We start from the raw sequence: 19,541 nt of genomic DNA, 5'->3' as shown, positions 1-19,541 counted from the left end.
CCCTGTATCCTACTGCTTTGCCGGTCACCGTACTACTCATCGTATATCCCAGAGTGTCACAGGATATATATACTGTATATATATATATATATATATATATATATATATATATATATATATATATGCTAATGAGTGATTTCTCCTCTCCCTACAACGTCACATCACAGTCGCTCATTTATGGGGTGATATTACCTGAGATATTTCTATATTTTTCTCCTATCTTTTCTTTATCTGTAGACAAATAATATTATGGTTATTGAAATCATTACCGGATCTTATCTTCTATTAGTTGTATTCATTATATATAAGGTTCATTAGTGAGAAGTACAAGAATATAACTACTATAATACTGCCCCCTATATACAACCATATAACTACTATAATACTGCCCCCTATATACAACCATATAACTACTATAATACTGCCCCTATATACAACCATATAACTACTATAATACTGCCCCCTATATACAACCATATAACTACTATAATACTGCCCCCTATATACAACCATATAACTACTATAATACTGCCCCTATATACAACCATATAACTACTATGTCACGGGATGGTTAGAGTCTATACTATAGGCAATGTGTAATATATATTTCATGTGGAATGTATTCTCTAACCTGTTATATACATCAATGTGTAGTTGGCTGATTAGGGTCTAGTGTGTTAGCACATTGTATGCAAATACCTCTAACTAGTGAGGACAATGGGTGGAGATAATCTGATCAGTGTCTCCAAGAAGATGTTGGATGGTGCATTGTCCATAGTAGACAGGGAGTCTGCTCTCCTTGGTATAGGTGAGGGGGGAAGGATCTGTGACTCAGCCCTTCCCACCCACAGATATAGGTGTAACAGTCTTAGTATATAGTTGTAGCTGGAGTTAGTATGTGTTAGCCGGTCTGTGCACAGCTCTGCAGAGAGCCAGGATTTAGTTACAGGACCAAGGAGCCAAAGTTATCATTGGATTGTGACTTCTGTGGACTTATTGTTATTACGGTTGATGTGACCGCCGCCGGCTACTAACTTTGTGGATTACAATAAATTGCTGTTGTCTCCCGACCTCTTGCGTCCGTGTTGATTCAAAAGACCATCCGGAGGAAGACGTATACCTTTGCTCCGTGACATACTATAATACTGCCCCCTATATACAACCATATAACTACTATAATACTGCCCCCTATATACAACCATATAACTACTATAATACTGCCCCCTATATACAACCATATAACTACTATAATACTGCCCCCTATATACAACCATATAACTACTATAATACTGCCCCCTATACACAACCATATAACTACTATAATACTGCCCCCTATATACAACCATATAACTACTATAATACTGCCCCCTATATACAACCATATAACTACTATAATACTGCCCCTATACACAACCATATAACTACTATAATACTGCCCCCTATATACAACCATATAACTACTATAATACTGCCCCTATATTCAGCCATATAACGACTATAATACTGTTCCTATGTACAAGAATATAACTACTATAATACTGCCCCTATGTACAAGAATATAACTACTATAATACTGCCCCTATGTACAAGAATATATCTACTATAATACTGCCCCTATGTACAAGAATATAACTACTATAATACTACTCCTATGTACAAGAATATAACTACTATAATACTGCTCCTATGTACAAGAATATAACTACTATAATACTGCTCCTATGTACAATAATATAACTACTATAATACTGTTCCTATATACAAGAATATATCTACTATAATACTGCCCCTATGTACAAGAATATAACTACTATAATACTACTGCTATGTACAAGAATATAACTACTATAATACTGCTCCTATGTACAAGATTATAACTACTATAATACTGCTCCTATGTACAAGAATATAACTACTATAATACTGCTCCTATATACAAGAATATAACTACTATAATACTACTCCTATGTACAAGAATATAACTACTATAATACTACCTACTATGTACAAGAATATAACTACTATAATACTACTCCTATATACAAGAATATAACTACTATAATACTACCTCCTATGTACAAGAATATAACTACTATAATACTGCTCCTCTGTACAAGAATATAACTACTATAATACTACCTACTATGTACAAGAATATAACTACTATAATACTACCTCCTATGTACAAGAATATAACTACTATAATACTGCTCCTCTGTACAAGAATATAACTACTATAATACTACCTCCTATATACAAGAATATAACTACTATAATACTGCTCCTATGTACAAGAATATAACTACTATAATACTACTCCAATGTACAAGAATATAACTACTATAATACTACTCCTATGTACAAGAATATAACTACTATAATACTACTCCTATGTACAAGAATATACCTACTATAATACTACCTCCTACAGTATATACAAGAATATAACTACTATAATACTGCTCCTATGTACAAGAATATAACTACTATAATACTACTCCAATGTACAAGAATATAACTACTATAATACTGCTCCTATGTACAAGAATATAACTACTATAATACTACCTCCTATTTACAAGAATATACCTACTATAATACTGCTCCTATGTACAAGAATATAACTACTATAATACTACTCCTATGTACAAGAATATAACTACTATAATACTGTCTCCTATGTACAAGAATATAACTACTATAATACTGCTCCTATGTACAAGAATATAACTACTATAATACTACTCCTATATACAGTATATGTAACTGAATTACTACTGCCCCCCTGTGGACATGTCTATGCTCAGGAAATAGGATTTCCCGCTTGCTCCCTGTCTACATTGTTATGGTACTAGTTCTCGGTGACGTCACTGCAGCTGCTCGGTGTTTCGTACACATCAGCTGGAATGAAGCGCTGGGGTCAATTTTCTGCCGTCTTTGTGAATATAATCATTGATGAATATAAGTCTCTTCTATTTGAATATGTTTTTGCTTTGCCAGCACAGATATCCGGGGCCGAGCGTCAGTAAATGAAATATTGATTCATTCATATTTAGGCGCGATGCTCGGAGCAGATGAATCGTTACGTCTCCGGAGCTGCGCTTCGCCGCTTGTTAATCAGCCATGAATTGATTCCTGAAATATAAGAGGGGCAGAGAAATGGAAGTAAAGTGCGAGGAGACACAATTTTTAATCATGGGACGTGAAAATATGGAGGGTGCAGGGTTGATGAGCCGAGGGCTGTTCTGGTGACATTACCCTGAGTGGCCCTTACTGATGTGTACTCCCATGTCTGAACCCCCAAATCTTAAACCCTGTATTTCCCCCATTGCCTAGCACTGGTGGTGGAGGATGGGGGGTCTGTGATGTGAGCACATAACTCACTGACATATTAACTCAACTCCGTACAGTAGGGATGGCGATTCCTGTAAGCCGCCATATTACTGCAGAAGTTATAGCGCACAATACACAATAACTTCTATAAGACTAAGAATACGAAGAAGCAAAAAGGTCAAGGGTGGACCAGTCCATGTATCTGTTGTTGCTCAGAAACGCATTGCGAATTTCTATAGATTTTTCAGTCTCACTACCATCACTAACCATCCATGAGTACAGTGACTACTATGGCTACCGTGACTATCATCACTACCATGCGTAGTAGCCATCACAGTCATGGCTATTACGGTATCACTACTAATGACAACCACCAGTACCATGAGTACAGTGACTACAATGACTACCATGAGTACAGCGACTACAATGGCCACCATGACTACCATCACTACCATGAGTACAGTGACTACAATGGCTAACATGACTACCATAAGTACAGTGACAACTAAGGCCACCATGACTATCATCACTACCGTACTGTGACTACATTGGCTACCATGAGTACAGTGACTATTATGGCTACTATGGCTACCATCACTACCATGAGTACAGTGACTACTATGGCTACTATCACTACCATGAGTACAGTGACTACTATGGCTACCATGACTACAATCACACTCAAGGCTATTACACTATCACTGCTAACATGAGTGCCATAACTACTATGAATATCATGACTAATGCCATGACTATTATCACTACCATGAGGATCATAACTGCCACTACCACTACCTTGACCTCCATTACTACCTTGCCCTCCATGACTATCATGACCTCCATGACTATCACCACTACCATGAGGACTATCACTACTACAGAGAGTAGTAGATACTGGACCATGACAGAGTAGCATCTGCGGATACTACCAGAGTAAAATTGTGAATGCAGCTCTGGATGTGACTGGAGTGCATGCCATGCCATGAATGATGTGTGTGTGTGTGTGTGAGTTTGGTATGGTGTAGCAGCTGCAATGTCAGAAATAAGGGCACTGTGGATTTCAAGGGAGCTTTGGACTTTTATATCCATCTTTCAGTAAATTGGGTCAATTGAGTCGTCTTGTGTGGATCTCTGGAGCTTTTGGGAGATTGATCTATTTCTGTAGCTAACAAGACTCTATAAATCCAGTCTGTCTGCGGCGCTGATGGCGGAGCGCTCAATCACTTTGCTCTCGCCCCGGGATCCACATGTGCTTTTTTTCTTCATTTAATAATAAGAACTTGTCTGATGTTTTCTGGAGGCTCCTCGAGGCTGTGACTGACACAAGCGGCGCCCTGCTGCACTACAAGACATGTCAAAGGCTCCAGAGTCCTGAAACACAACTACTATATCACATCTATATATGAAACCCATGGGGCAGAGCAGAGGGAGACCAGGTCAGATCTGGACATGGGAGAGCGGGGAAGTCCTGGATGTGGAAGATCAGATAAGCCCTGGATATGGGAGAATGGGTCAACCATGAGCATGGGAGATCTGGATAGCCCTGAACATGTCAAACCAGGTAAGCTTTGGACATAGGAGGCCTGGAGAGCAGGTCATCGCTGTACATGGGAGACCAGGTCAGCCCTGGACATGGGAGAGCGGATCATCTCTAAACATGGGAGAGCGGCTCAGCCTTGGATGTAGGAGATCAGAAAAGCCCTGGACATGGGAGATTGAGTCAGCCATGAGCATGGGAGATCGTGGTAGCCTTGAACATGACAAACCAGGTCAGCTCTGGACATAGGAGGCCTGGAGAGTCCTGGATATGACAAACCAGGTCAGCCCTGGACATGGTAGACCCTTATCCCAACTAAATATTAGAGATCTCTGGGTTAGACCTGGAGGATGTATTGCCTGGTCTGGATACTGGAACTTGTTCTGGGCTGGACATGGAACATTCCTGTTTTTCCTGTATGTGGCCTGGACATTACAACTTGATCTGGCTGGATTTGGAGGACCTGTGTTTTCCCAAAGACCTTGGACACTGGACCTCGGACTATCTTAGACATTGATCAAAAGACCTGCATTGTGGCGGCACATGGCAGACTGTGGTCCGGGCTGGAGAGACATTTACTTTAGCTAGATATGGGTCTGGACACTGGAGACATTGGCCTGGGCAGGACATAAGACATTCATTTTGGCTGGACCTAGGATAACATTGTCAGTGCTGGACATGGAGGACTCAACCTGTTCTTCAGCCATCTTGCCTGGACATAGAAGACTTTGCCTAAATCGCTTTCATTGACTTGGACTGAAATAATTTAAAGATTTAAGTCCCATCCACATTGTACAGTAGCACCCGGCATCAATGGGGCCTAATAGGAGCGGGATTACCAAATATTCTGGATTATCAGAGACCTATAGAATTCTATACAGGGCCATGTATCTTCAGAGAGACCAAATACTTCTCATTATAGAATTTATAACAAATATATTTATCTTCTACATATAATAACTGATACATTTATGATTTACATATTGATGGTAATTGTTATAGTTAAAGTGTTGTGCAAAAATTTTAGGCATAAACCGAAAGCTGTGCATTATTTTTCCCCACCTGGCTAAAACTTTTGCACAGTGCTGTATAATGTACATATTTATGATAATCGATGCATTTTCTATTTTACATTTTTTATTTGCTACATTTACATATTACATACAGTGGGGCAAAAAAGTATTTAGTCAGTCACCAATAGTGCAAGTTCCACCACTTAAAAAGATGAGAGGCGTCTGTAATTTACATCATAGGTAGACCTCAACTATGAGAGACAAAGTGAGAAAACAAATCCAGAAAATCACATTGTCTGATTTTGTAAGAATTTATTTGCAAATTATGGTGGAAAATAAGTATTTGGCCACCTACAAGCAATCAAGATTTCTGGCTCTGACAGACCTGTAACTTCTTCTTTAAGAGTCTCCTCTTTCCTCCACTCATTACCTGTAGTAATGGCACCTGTTTAAACTTGTTATCAGTATAAAAAGACACCTGTGCACACCCTCAAACAGTCAGACTCCAAACTCCACTATGGTGAAGACCAAAGAGCTGTCAAAGGACACCAGAAACAAAATTGTAGCCCTGCTCCAGGCTGGGAAGACTGAATCTGCAATAGGCAACCAGCTTGGATTGAAGAAATCAACGGTGGGAGCAATAATTAGAAAATGGAAGACATACAAGACCACTGATAATCTCCCTCGCTCTGGGGCTCCACGCAAAATCTCACCCCGTGGGGTCAAAATGATCACAAGAACGGTGAGCAAAAATCCCAGAACCACGCGGGGGGACCTAGTGAATGATCTGCAGAGAGCTGGGACCAATGTAACAAAGCCTACCATCAGTAACACACTACGCCGCCAGGGACTCAGATCCTGCAGTGCCAGACGTGTCCCACTGCTTAAGCCAGTACATGTCCGGGCCCGTCTGAAGTTTGCTAGAGAGCATTTGGATGATCCAGAAGAGTATTGGGAGAATGTCCTATGGTCTGATGAAACCAAACTGGAACTGTTTGGTAGAAACACAACTTTACGTGTTTGGAGGAAAAAGAATACTGAGTTGCATCCATCAAACACCATACCTACTGTAAAGCATGGGGGTGGAAACATCATGCTTTGGGGCTGTTTCTCTGCAAAGGGGCCAGGACGACTGATCCGGGTACATGAAAGAATGAATGGGGCCATGTATCGTGAGATTTTGAGTGCAAACCTCCTTCCATCAGCAAGGGCATTGAAGATGAAACGTGGCTGGGTCTTTCAACATGACAATGATCCAAAGCACACCGCCAGGGCAATGAAGGAGTGGCTTTGTAAGAAGCATTTCAAGGTCCTGGAGTGGCCTAGCCAGTCTCCAGATCTCAACCCTATAGAAAACCTTTGGAGCAGTGGCGTAACTACCACCATAGCAGCGGTAGCAGCTGCCACAGGGCCCGGGACATTAGGGGCCCGGTGACAGCTGCTATCATTATGCTCGGAGGTCTTTTCGGACCCCCGAGTATAATGATCGGGGCCCCCTGTTGGTGAAATACTTTCCACCAACAGGGGGCCCCGAAGCTGCAGCAACGGAGACACAGGAGCTTCAGGTCTGGCTCCTGTCAGCGCTGCAGGACGCTCTCCCTCTCTCCCCCCTCCCTTTCTCTGCTGTCCTCTGCCCACCAATGAGAGGAGGAGGCGGGGCTTATCCCTGCCGTCCAGCACAGAAGAGAAGAGGAAGAAGCTGCTCCAGGAAAATGAAACTAAAGCTACACAGGTACGTACTGGGGTTACTTATTAATGTCAAGCATATGGGGTGATTACTTGTGTTTTAGTAACTCCATGTGCCTCATAGTAATAGCAGTTAACCCTATCATCTCCCTCACATTAACCCCTGTTTGCCTCACCATAAGAGTTACTGATATGTGAGACATTTGGGGGTAATAGTAATGAAGATACTTTATTATTACCTCCATGTCTCTCACATATCAGTAACTCTTATGTGAGGTACACAAGGCTTAATGTGAGGGACATGATAGGGTTAACTGCTATTAATATGAGGCACATGGAGTTACTAAATTGTAATGCACAGGACCAGATTTTTGATCCACAATTTGTCCTGGTATAGCGGTCAGCGGGTGACGTGACAGTATTTAGTCCTGTAGGGGCCACTAAGGGACATAATACTGTGTGCAGGGGCCACTATGGGACATAATACTGTGTGCAGGGGCCACTATTGGGTATAATACTGTGTGCAGGGGCCACTAAGGGACATAATACTGTGTGCAGGGGACACTATGGGACATAATAGAGCGCGCAGGAATGCGTAGGAGGGACTCGGTCGAGATCTTCGGTGTCGGGGGGGCCCCATGTCAAAAGTTCGCCACGGGGCCCCGCCATTCCTAGTTACGCCACTGCTTTGGAGGGAGTTGAAAGTCCGTGTTGCCAAGCGACAGCCCCAAAACATCACTGCTCTAGAGGAGATCTGCATGGAGGAATGGGCCAACATACCAACAACAGTGTGTGCCAACCTTGTGAAGACTTACAGAAAACGTTTGACCTCTGTCATTGCCAACAAAGGATATAGAACAAAGTATTGAGATGAAATTTTGTTACTGACCAAATACTTATTTTCCACCATAATTTGCAAATAAATTCTTACAAAATCAGACAATGTGATTTTCTGGATTTGTTTTCTCATTTTGTCTCTGATAGTTGAGGTCTACCTATGATGTAAATTACAGGCCGACCTCATCTTTTTAAGTGGTGGAACTTGCACTATTGGTGACTGACTAAATGTTTTTTTGCCCCACTGTACATGTTATGTGGCCTGTTCCTATTGAGACTAGCCCTATATTCACATGACAGTGAAGATCGGCCACATGATGGCTGTATTTATTTTACTGTTGATAAATGGGGGCTATTCACATGAATAATATTTTGCCGGTCTGTTGTAACGAATTGTCAAAATATAGGTCATGTTCTGTTTTTGTCTGTTTTCCCGGATCCCTCCATCCATTGTAATATATGGGGGATATTGGACCTGGTTACAGGTCAGGGGAACGGTGCAAGTGGTAAATATGACGTGATTTATGGTCCAATCTGGACGGGGACATTGGACTTTTTACTATAGGTCAATCATTGCCATGACCGTGGCGTTCAGGACCTCGCCGGGGTCAGATGGAACCAGCTTTGTTTTCCAATATTGGCTCCTTCAGCTTCACTTCCCATCAGGAATCGATACAGTCCATTGGCCTTCGTGTGTATTGATCCCCTTGATGTCAAGGTCCCTGGTCCCTCATTGGTAGTGTGTATGTATACAGTGAATCCAATCATGGCTCTTTATATCCATTTAAAGGCTCAGATAATTTTAGTACACTCTTTGCTTTATACTCCAGTCACATCCAGAGCTGCAATTACAATTCTGCTTGCCTGTTAACTCTTAGGGTGCATTCACACTGAGTAAACGCTAGCTTATTTTGTAGAGTAAAATTACACTTGTAAATTTTGCTATCCCATTGACTTCAATGACATTTTACAGGCGTATTTTTACAGGCGTATTTTTTACAGGCGTATTTTTTACAGGCGTATTTTTACACTTGTAAAAAAATATCATTGAAGTCAATGGGATAGCAAAATTTACAAGTGTAATTTTACTCTACAAAATAAGCTAGCGTTTACTCAGTGTGAATGCACCCATAGGGTGCATTCACACGGAGTAAAATGGAGTGTAATTTGGAGTGTAATTTTTACACGTGTAAAAAATTTACACGTGTATTTTGGAGTGTTTTTTTTACACATGGCGTTTCAGTAGCGTTTATGGAGTGTTTTTTGGAGCGTTTACTGAAGCTGTTTTTTACACGTGTAAAATGCTCCAAAAAACGCTACTGAAACGCCACGTGTAAAAAAAACACTCCAAAATACACATGTAAATTTTTTACACGTGTAAAAATTACACTCCAAATTACACTCCATTTTACTCCGTGTGAATGCACCCTTACTGTTGCAATGGGCTTGGTGTACTCTGTACATTAAAGGAGACGTAACATTTACACCATTGTCTTTTTGCAGTAGAGCAGCGCCCCCTCTGGTCAGTTTGCCTGATCCGTTGTGTACAGGTGTCTGACCACTTTTTACTGTGAACGCTAATAGAAATGTTGCAGTCAATGTGTCATCCGGCGAGCGAGGAGCGTGTGCTGGCAGGAGCGCTGCTGACTGCGGCCCCCTGAGTGCGGCCCCTAATTATCCTTATTGATGACACTGACTATAATGTAAGAGGAGATGAAAGTGAGAAGGATGAGAGGAGGAAGTGCCGTCGCCTGCTAACATGGCTTCTTGTGGTGATTTCTGCACTGCGTTTACCTTCTGAACTCTCAGATCAGTACTCAGCTCCCCTGCAGAGCGAATGTAATTACCCTGTAGGAGTAATAACTGCCCCCCAAACACCCACTGAGGAGCAACTGCTGCTAAAACATTGAATCTACTGTTAACACTGTAAGGACCAGGGCACAGCCAATAGATCCCAGCGCTCTGCTAAATCTGACAGCACCGGAGTGGATCTCTATGGACATGGTTCATCTTAGGCTGCTTGTATGGGCTGTGCGTCCACGGCTGCTTTCTTTAAATGAATAGGAAGTATGAACCGTAAAATAGGACAAGAAAAGGACCTGTCCTATCTGATGCGGTCCTGATGGAACAGTCGTGTGTACGGGCCCATAGAAAAGAATGGGTCAGTGTGCTATCCATGAAATATATGTACAACACACTGACCCATAGGATGGTTGTCTGCACCCGACCTTACTGTGTGAATATAATTGTGAACCCTCCAAGCCCGAAAATACCACCCTGAGAATATTATCCCCAAAAATACTAGCCCCTGTGCTACCGAAAATTGTCAGGAACAAGTCAGGATAAGTAATGTACGGTGACTGCACCAGCAGAATAGTGAGTGCAGCTCTGGAGTATAATACAGGATGTAACTCAGGATCAGTACAGGATAAGTAATGTAATGTATGTACACAGTGACTGTACCAGCAGAATAGTGAGTGCAGCTCTGGAGTATAATACAGGATGTAACTCAGGATCAGTACAGGATAAGTAATGTAATGTATGTACACAGTGACTGTACCAGCAGAATAGTGAGTGCAGCTCTGGAGTATAATACAGGATAAGTAATGTAAATCACTGTAGGAGTAAATAAAATATAACTTTTAATAATCTTTCTTAAAAATGGCCTCAATTTATTTAATGTTTTTTAAATATTTTCTTTAAAAAAAGCTGTACTATGACCTCATTGATAAAGGGTAACCAATAATTATTAAGTCAATCCCTGTCTGGTACAGCCATTAACAGTTTCATTCCCTGATAGTGTGCCAGGAGCTAATCTGGTATGCCCCAGTACACCTATATATCCCTGGAACTCTAGATTAAATCAGGTGCGAGGAAATCTAGATACAAATCCCTAGTGGTTCCACATAGGCTGTGAGTAAGGCCAGAGGGAGGTCCTGGAGGCGAAAGCTCTGTGAGCAGTCTCTGTTACTGACAAATTAACCCCCGTATATGATAATGACAGCAGGAGCTATATTGAAACGTATATATTGAAATATCACATATTGATACTGTGTCCTACCATCAAGGGCGCGGGAAATGCAGTTTTAACTGCAAATATTATCATCTCCTGCATTATCATCCTCCTGATGAGCTAGGCTAGACCCCTAGCGAAACGCGCTGAGGGAAGTGTGAGGGAAAACTTATACAATAGGTGGTGGATACATCAGGGACCATATATTGTATTTATCTAGTTAGGATACGTAGCCCATGAATAGAGACTAATAGGGCTAATGTAACTATACCCTAAGTGGCAACAATGTTAACATAGGCAATTGGAGCATACTTGAGATCAGTAGGGCATTGTGTGAGGTGTAGTTAAGGGGAATACGGCTTGTGAGAACGTGAGACTGTACTGTATTGAATATCCTCCGTTTCAATATAGCTCCTACTGTCATTATCATATACGGGGGTTAATTTGTCAGTAACAGAGACTGCTCACAGAGCTTTCGCCTCCAGGACCTCCCTCTGGCCTTACTCACAGCCTATGTGGAACCACTAGGGATTTGTATCTAGATTTCCTCGCACCTGATTTAATCTAGAGTTCCAGGGATATATAGGTGTACTGGGGCATACCAGATTAGCTCCTGGCACACTATCAGGGAATGAAACTGTTAATGGCTGTACCAGACAGGGATTGACTTAATAATTATTGGTTACCCTTTATCAATGAGGTCATAGTACAGTTTTTTTAAAGAAAATATTTAAAAAACATTAAATAAATTGAGGCCATTTTTAAGAAAGATTATTAAAAGTTATATTTTATTTACTCCTACAGTGATTTAGTCTTTATGTGAGTAACTACCCGTCAGTGATAAAGGATAAGTAATGTAATGTATGTACACAGTGACTGCACCAGCAGAATAGTGAGCTCAGCTCTGGAGTATAATACAGGATAAGTAATGTAATGTATGTACACAGTGACTGCACCAGCAGAATAGTGAGTGCAGCTCTGGGGTATAATACAGGATGTAACTCAGGATCAGTACAGGATAAGTAATGTAATGTATGTACACAGTGACTGCACCAGCAGAATAGTGAGTGCAGCTCTGGAGTATAATACAGGATGTAACTCAGGATCAGTACAGGATAAGTAATGTAATGTATGTACACAGTGACTGTACCAGCAGAATAGTGAGTGCAGCTCTGGGGTATAATACAGGATGTAACTCAGAATCAGTACAGGATAAGTAATGTAATGTATATACACAGTGACTGTACCAGCAGAATAGTGAGTGCAGCTCTGGAGTATAATACAGGATGTAACTCAGGATCAGTAGAGGATAAGTAATGTAATGTATGTACACAGTGACTGTACCAGCAGAATAGTGAGTGCAGCTCTGGAGTATAATACAGGATGTAACTCAGAATCAGTACAGGATAAGTAATGTAATGTATATACACAGTGACTGTACCAGCAGAATAGTGAGTGCAGCTCTGGAGTATAATACAGGATGTAACTCAGGATCAGTAGAGGATAAGTAATGTAATGTATGTACACAGTGACTGTACCAGCAGAATAGTGAGTGCAGCTCTGGAGTATAATACAGGATGTAACTTGGGATCAGTACAGGATAGATTACAGGTGAATCCCCCAGTGGACCCCTGAGCCATGGTTGGCCCCTACCCCCTTCATGAGCAGTATACAGATTAGAAGCAGGCATTCCAGTATTCTTCCTCCCTGAGCACTGTCTTCTCAGCGTTCGTGGTCCAGACATTTCGGGAAACTTACTATATTTCCATGTTTATTGCTGCATTATAGTGTGTCATTGTTTTTTATGGCGTCTTTTTCCGTTTTTCTGGAGCCGCTGGTATAAATTGCAGAGAATGAGCTGTAAAGTGTCAGCACACGAGACTTTATTATCAGAGTTGTGTGTAAATGACCAATTAAGCCGAAGACTGGTAAGATCCTTCCGCTGGGGAGGATCAAGCCTGGGTTGTATTTCGATCCGCTGTGGGGGCTGTCATGTGGTTGGACTGCTGGGAAATATTTCACATTATATTTTAATTCCACTTTCAACCTGACTCAGGACAAAACCCTTATTCAGAATCTCTGTTAGCTTGTACTATACTTTGGTCACATCTAAAGCTGCATTTCCCATTTTGGTTTTACATCTTATACTCCAGTCACATCCAGAAACCTCCCTCTGGTCTTTGGTTCACCTTCACTTCAGGACATGCTCGGCTGTGGTGCATAAACCAGGCAGTACGTTGCAGAAAAGCAGCTTGTTTTTTGTGTTGCAGATTTTGGTGCGTTTTTTCAGCCAAACCCAGGAGTGGTTATAAAAGGAATGAGAAATATAAAAGAAGTTCTTATACTCTCCTTATAGTCCCCTCTCCTGTTCAGTCCACTGCTGACTTTGGCTCAAAAAAACTTACTAAAATCTGCAACAACAAAAAAGCAGCCTTAGACCCGGGTCCCAAGTTGCAGAAACGCGGTGTCTTTGTTGCAGATTTTTCTGCATTTTTTGAGCCAAAACCAAGAATGGCTACATAAGTAATGGGAAATATCTAGGAAGTTTCTTATACGCCCCCCTTCTTCTCAAACCATTCCCAGCTTTGGCTTACAAAAACACAGCAAAATCTGCAACAAAAAAAGCTGCATGTCCACAACATGGAGCCTCAGATCACCAACACTTGAACCAGAAGCCACCCTAGATCATATGTCTTACTCCACCGTGTGTCCATTCATCTGGTTCTTACGACTTTTCCCGTTGCCTGTGGATTAATAAGACTTTTGTTTTCCTGCAGAATTACGGCCTGGAGACGGAGAACCTGCGGACGCTCTCTCACAAACTTAACGCATCAGCCAAAAATCTGCAAAACTTCATAACGGGTAGAAGACGGAGCGGTCATTACGATGGGAGAGCCTCCCGACGGCTGCCAAACGACTTCCTGACCTCTGTGGTGGATCTCATCGGTGCTGCCAAGAATCTGCTAGCCTGGCTGGACAGGTAATGCCATCCCATGTGACTAATAACCCTTCTCCACTAGGTGGCGCTGCCATCATTCTGGGTATGTTAGCTGTGGGGTCTGCTTCAACAAACACGTGTTCCCCTTGCCTCACGTCTCCTGGGCGTCCAGTGACCCCCTCTACGGGCGTCTACCGGCCTCTGGCTGATGTCATGTGCCCCTTGGGTCACATAGGGTACATTACATCAACCAAAGGCAGGAAAAGGAGGCTGCGGGATTGCCGGACACCAAGGAGCTGTGAGGCATGACCCTTTACTTATTATACCCTGCTGTCTGAGGAGACCCCTGAATATCATACCTCCCAACTTTTGAAGAACCAAAAGAGGGACAAAATGTGCGGCGCGCATAGCGCGGCACGGCAAATTTAGCCCCGCCCACTTTTGTGTTGACTCCGCCCACTCGTTAATTTTTCATGTGCCCGCACACAGTATAATCCTCCTACAGTCACCCATAAATTATATGTCCCCCCTCTCTCTCCCCCAGTTTCATATACACCCTTCATCTGCCCCCAGTTTCATGTCCCTCTTCCATCTCTGCCCCCAGATTCATGTCCCTCCATCTCTGCCCCCAGATTCATGTCCTCTCCATCTCTGCCCCCAGATTCATGTCCCCACATCTCTGCCCCCAGATTCATGTCCCCCATCTCTGCCCTCAGATTCATGTCCCCCATCTCTACCCTCAGATTCATGTTCCCCATCTCTGCCCCCAGATTCATGTCCCCCATCTCTGCCCTCAGATTCATGTCCTCTCCATCTCTGCCCCCAGATTCATGTCCCCACATCTCTGCCCCCAGATTCATGTCCCCACATCTCTGCCCCCAGTGTCATGCCGTCCTCTCCTTCATCTGCCCCCAGATTCACGTTCCACCTCCACATTAAACTTACCTTCTCCTCCACTCCCTCGCCGCTCTCTGCCCGCCTCTCTCGCTGACACATGCGGCTGAAGGAAGGAGCTGACACAGGTCAGCTCCTCGCTTCGCCGCTGCGCGCCTCTCTCCCTGACACATGCGGCTGAAGCTGCTCGCGTGCTCGCTTCGCCGCTGCGTCTCTCTCCGCCGCTGCGTCTCTCTCTCGCTGACACATGCGGCTGAAGCGAGGAGCTGACCTGCGAAGCGAGCACGCGAGCAGCTTCAGCCGCATGTGTCAGGGAGAGAGGCGGGCAGCAGCGAAGCAAGGAGCTGACCTGTGTCAGCTCCTTGCTTCAGCCGCATATGTGTTCAACTCAGATCTGCGTCCTCTGGACGCAGATCTGAGTTGAAATCGGGACATACCTCCCTCCAACCGGGACGGGACATGTCACCCAAATCGTGACTGTCCCGCGGAAATCGGGACGGTTGGGAGGTATGGAATATAATAGTGGTTTATGGGGGACAAAAGCCAAAAAATTCCTGTTTGGGGGAACCTAAAACTTTTGGAAATTTCAGTTTGACTCTGGTTTTGAACGAATCGGTTCAGCCATCTCTAGGCCTAGGACAACCTAGGAAGGTTCATTTCATGAATAGTCAAAGGTTTGTCAGGAAAATTAATGTCAGACTGAACTTGTTTAGTCTAAACCAGAAGCGCAGGGGCGCTCCATTATTATATTCTGGACCAGAGAGGGTGTGGAGAGGCCAAAAATATTTCCTCACCTTTCATCCCGGTCTTCTACCCAGACCGTCCACCATCTTCTTTAGCCACCAGGTCACCGCTGAGGCTCAATCATATGGGGAGGTGAGAGGAATATATTGATATTATTGCATATATTTGTATATAGTCTGTACCTGATGCGTCATGGGAAGAAATTAATGTAATGTAAAGTAATAATTCCATCATGTCTTATGCACCAGTCACGTCCAGAGCTGCAGTCACAGTTCTGTTGGCTTTTTGCAGGACCTCACTTTCACTATTGGTGACCACTACCTAGTGGTTCTGTGTCTGCACAAGGTATTCTCTGCGGTGATGCATTATGGGGGATGTAGGGCGAGATCCAGTATTCGGGATTGTGACTCCAGACTGGTATATTGGTTCAAACAATTCGGATAAGAGAGAGTTTTATTCTGATGATGTGTTTAGTTCAATTGTCAAGACTTGATACAATGTAACAAACCTTCAGCTGTGAAAAGTATTAGGTCAGGCCATTCACTTACAGCAAGCAGAGATATTAAAAATAGTGAGGGATGACATCAAAAAATCAATGATTGAACTGTATTTACATAGGACTGAGTGATGGTCGTGGTCTAATGATTAGGACCCCAAACTATGAGGAGGGTGAGGGGTCCTTGTGACGTCCCTCTTCCATGTGGCGATCACCGATTCCAGGCTCCTCTAGCCGTCACCGCAGCAGCTGCTTGTGGACGTTCGGATTCTCATCATCCGCAGATCGACTCTGTTTCCCCTGAAGCCGATGACTCCGCTGATGATTCCCTCCGAAGCCTGAGTCTCCCGATCCATACAGTGATGTGAATGGGAGCGCGGACGCTAGAGAGGACGCATTCATGATTCCCACTGATGACATGTTGGCTCAGCCGCAGGCGCTCGGCCTGACCTGGTTCCGTCCAGTCTGATTACAGTCATGATGCCATTAGACAAATGCCCTTCCCACATCATTGCTCCAGCGGGGCCACTACATCCCAGAAGTGACGGCTCAGAAATGGAACATGAAGGGGAAACGGTTCCAGCTACAAAGTATCAACTTCAGGATGAAGGATAGAAAATGTAACATGTCTGTGTGAGGAAGCAAAGTTGTTATCCAGCTTGCATTATGATGCATAGTGGTTACATCCCTCTCCTCTAATCTCTTTGTGTCAGTCTTCACTGTAGTCCTGACATTCTGTTCAGGAAAAATTTCTCCATGACTTGCAGATGCCATGTGGCTCCCCTGATTCTTATGCTGTAGTCATTGCTTACTCGCCATTATATGTAACGCTATGCATCTTATTCCGCCAGGTCTCCGTTCGTCAGTGTGACGGAATATTCCCTGCTGAAGAATAACATTGTACAACTGTGCCTGGAGCTCACCACCATCGTGCAACAGGTAAGATTGTGGCCCAAAGTAGAGGAAGCTACAGTCCTGAAATCCTAAACTCCAGAATGATACATATTAGGCCCGGTTCACATCGGTGTTTGGTATTCTGTCCGCTTGATGACCCCCCAAATGGAAACCTATATGCATAGAAAAGTGGTACCCTGGGAAAACATGCGGACCCCATAGACTATAATGGGGTCCATGTGGTTTCCACTTGAAGCATGCGGAGAGAAAAATCATGCCCACATTATAGTCTATGGAGTCCGTGGGTTTCCTTAGGTAACCACTTTACTATACGTATAGGTTTCCATTCAGTGGGTCTCAAAGCGGACTTCCCGAACGGAATACCGAACGCAGATGTGACCCGGGCCTTACCTGCACTGATACATTGTAACAAACTTCCATGACTGAATAGAACGTTGTTGCTGATCTGGATCCAATGTAATAAACTGAGTCATACTGGTAAAACATAGCTAAAAATAAATGATCAAACATGGCAGGCCTAGAATTCTATTCAATCATTTTGGATCTTGGCTGCTCTCCCCCTTAGGAGAAGGAAGTCCCTGATATCTGCAGATCCCTGATGTACTTTACCTATCTTATGGATTATCTTATCTTATCAGAATACAACATTGTGACCTCTCCAGCTCCCCCCAAAAAAAAGACTGCAAGGGTTAAACTCATCAGATATCCAAATATCACTGTCGTTAAGGAAACAGCAGAGACTCCTGACAGAAGTATAAAGTGTTAATACTGTATGCATTGGACTGCAAGGGTTAATAAGAGACTATGAAGAGAAAAGTGGGAAAATGGGAAAGATACAAAAGCTACAAAGATGAAAGTGAAATATTCCAGGGGCCGCGCGGCTCTCACCGGGCACGCTATGCAGCTTAATGGATCCTGAAAAGCCCCAGAGCCAAAACCAGAATGTGATGCATGAAGTGATCCAGAATAATATCCATAGGTGTATATGGATAAATTCCAAAATTATAATGTAGCCATAACCCCAACAGGTCAGGATGCTCATACTAAAAATCTGTAGCCCAAAGGACATGGAAACAAGACAAAAAAAACTGAGAGACCTCACCTGACCCCCATAGGATGTACCCTGAGGTCACATATGTCACCCTGAGCTCCAGATACAGGTGCATATAAGGTGACCCGTGGGAGCCACAGGGTGTCAGAAGTGACTCTGGTGTCAGGTGGGTGACTTGTGTTTTCTAGTGCAACATAATGAAGGAGAACCTTTATTCAATCTATATACTGCCCCCATTTATTTACCTCCTCTATATATACAGCCCCCATTTATTTATCTCCTCTATATGCACTGCTCTCATTTATTTGCCTCTCTATATATACAGCCCCCATTTATTTATTTACCTCCTCTATATATACAGCCCCCATTTATTTATTTACCTCCTCTATATATACAGCCCCCATTTATGTACCTCCTCTATATATACAGTCCTCATTTATTTACCACTTCTATATATACTACCCCCATTTATTTACCACCTACATATAGCTCTCTATAGACCCAGGTCCCCTTTATTCACTTCTTCTATAGATACTGCCCCCTTTATTTAGTATATCTATAGGCCCTCCCTTCATTTAGTTACCCCCTCTATATACTCTATAGACTCTACCTGCTGCTGGCCATTCCTAGGTTGAGACCCCATGTGGGGTGAGGACAGGGCCAGCTTCAGATAAACCTTCTTGCATTGGTCAAGTGGCAGCTGCAGGACATTGTCTATGGTCCAGGATCTGAAGTGCCGGCATAAGATGATTTGAAGATATTTCTACCTCAATCTCTTATATTCCACTGAGATTTTGTTTAGATGCTCCTTTGGTTCACAATGACCTTAAGTTGGCCATTCCCATATACAGTCCTATGAAAAAGTTTGGGCACCCCTATTAATCTTAATCATTTTTAGTTCTAAATATTTTGGTATTTGCAACAGCCATTTCAGTTTGATATATCTAATAACTGATGGACACAGTAATATTTCAGGATTGAAATGAGGTTTATTGTACTAACAGAAAATGTGCAATATGCATTAAACCAAAATTTGACCGGTGCAAAAGTATGGGCACCCTTATCATTTTATTGATTTGAATTC

The 19,541-nt window shown here is 42.9% G+C and overlaps 1 protein-coding gene across 1 annotated transcript in view; it reads left to right on the top strand.

Moving 5' to 3' along the window:
* Window positions 1–19,541, top strand: part of LOC142184425 (connector enhancer of kinase suppressor of ras 2-like) — a 193,780-nt gene that overhangs the window by 84,817 nt on the left and 89,422 nt on the right. Inside the window, exons 3-4 of the mRNA XM_075259286.1 lie at window positions 14,197–14,399; window positions 17,343–17,430. Of these exons, the coding sequence (XP_075115387.1) occupies window positions 14,197–14,399; window positions 17,343–17,430 (291 nt within the window). The remainder of the gene's footprint in view (window positions 1–14,196; window positions 14,400–17,342; window positions 17,431–19,541) is intronic.

Source organism: Leptodactylus fuscus, chromosome 11 (genome assembly GCF_031893055.1).
Source record: "Leptodactylus fuscus isolate aLepFus1 chromosome 11, aLepFus1.hap2, whole genome shotgun sequence".
Classification (NCBI taxonomy): domain Eukaryota; kingdom Metazoa; phylum Chordata; class Amphibia; order Anura; family Leptodactylidae; genus Leptodactylus; species Leptodactylus fuscus.
Note: the sequence above shows the minus strand (reverse complement) of the source record. Positions and strands in the feature narration are given on the sequence as shown.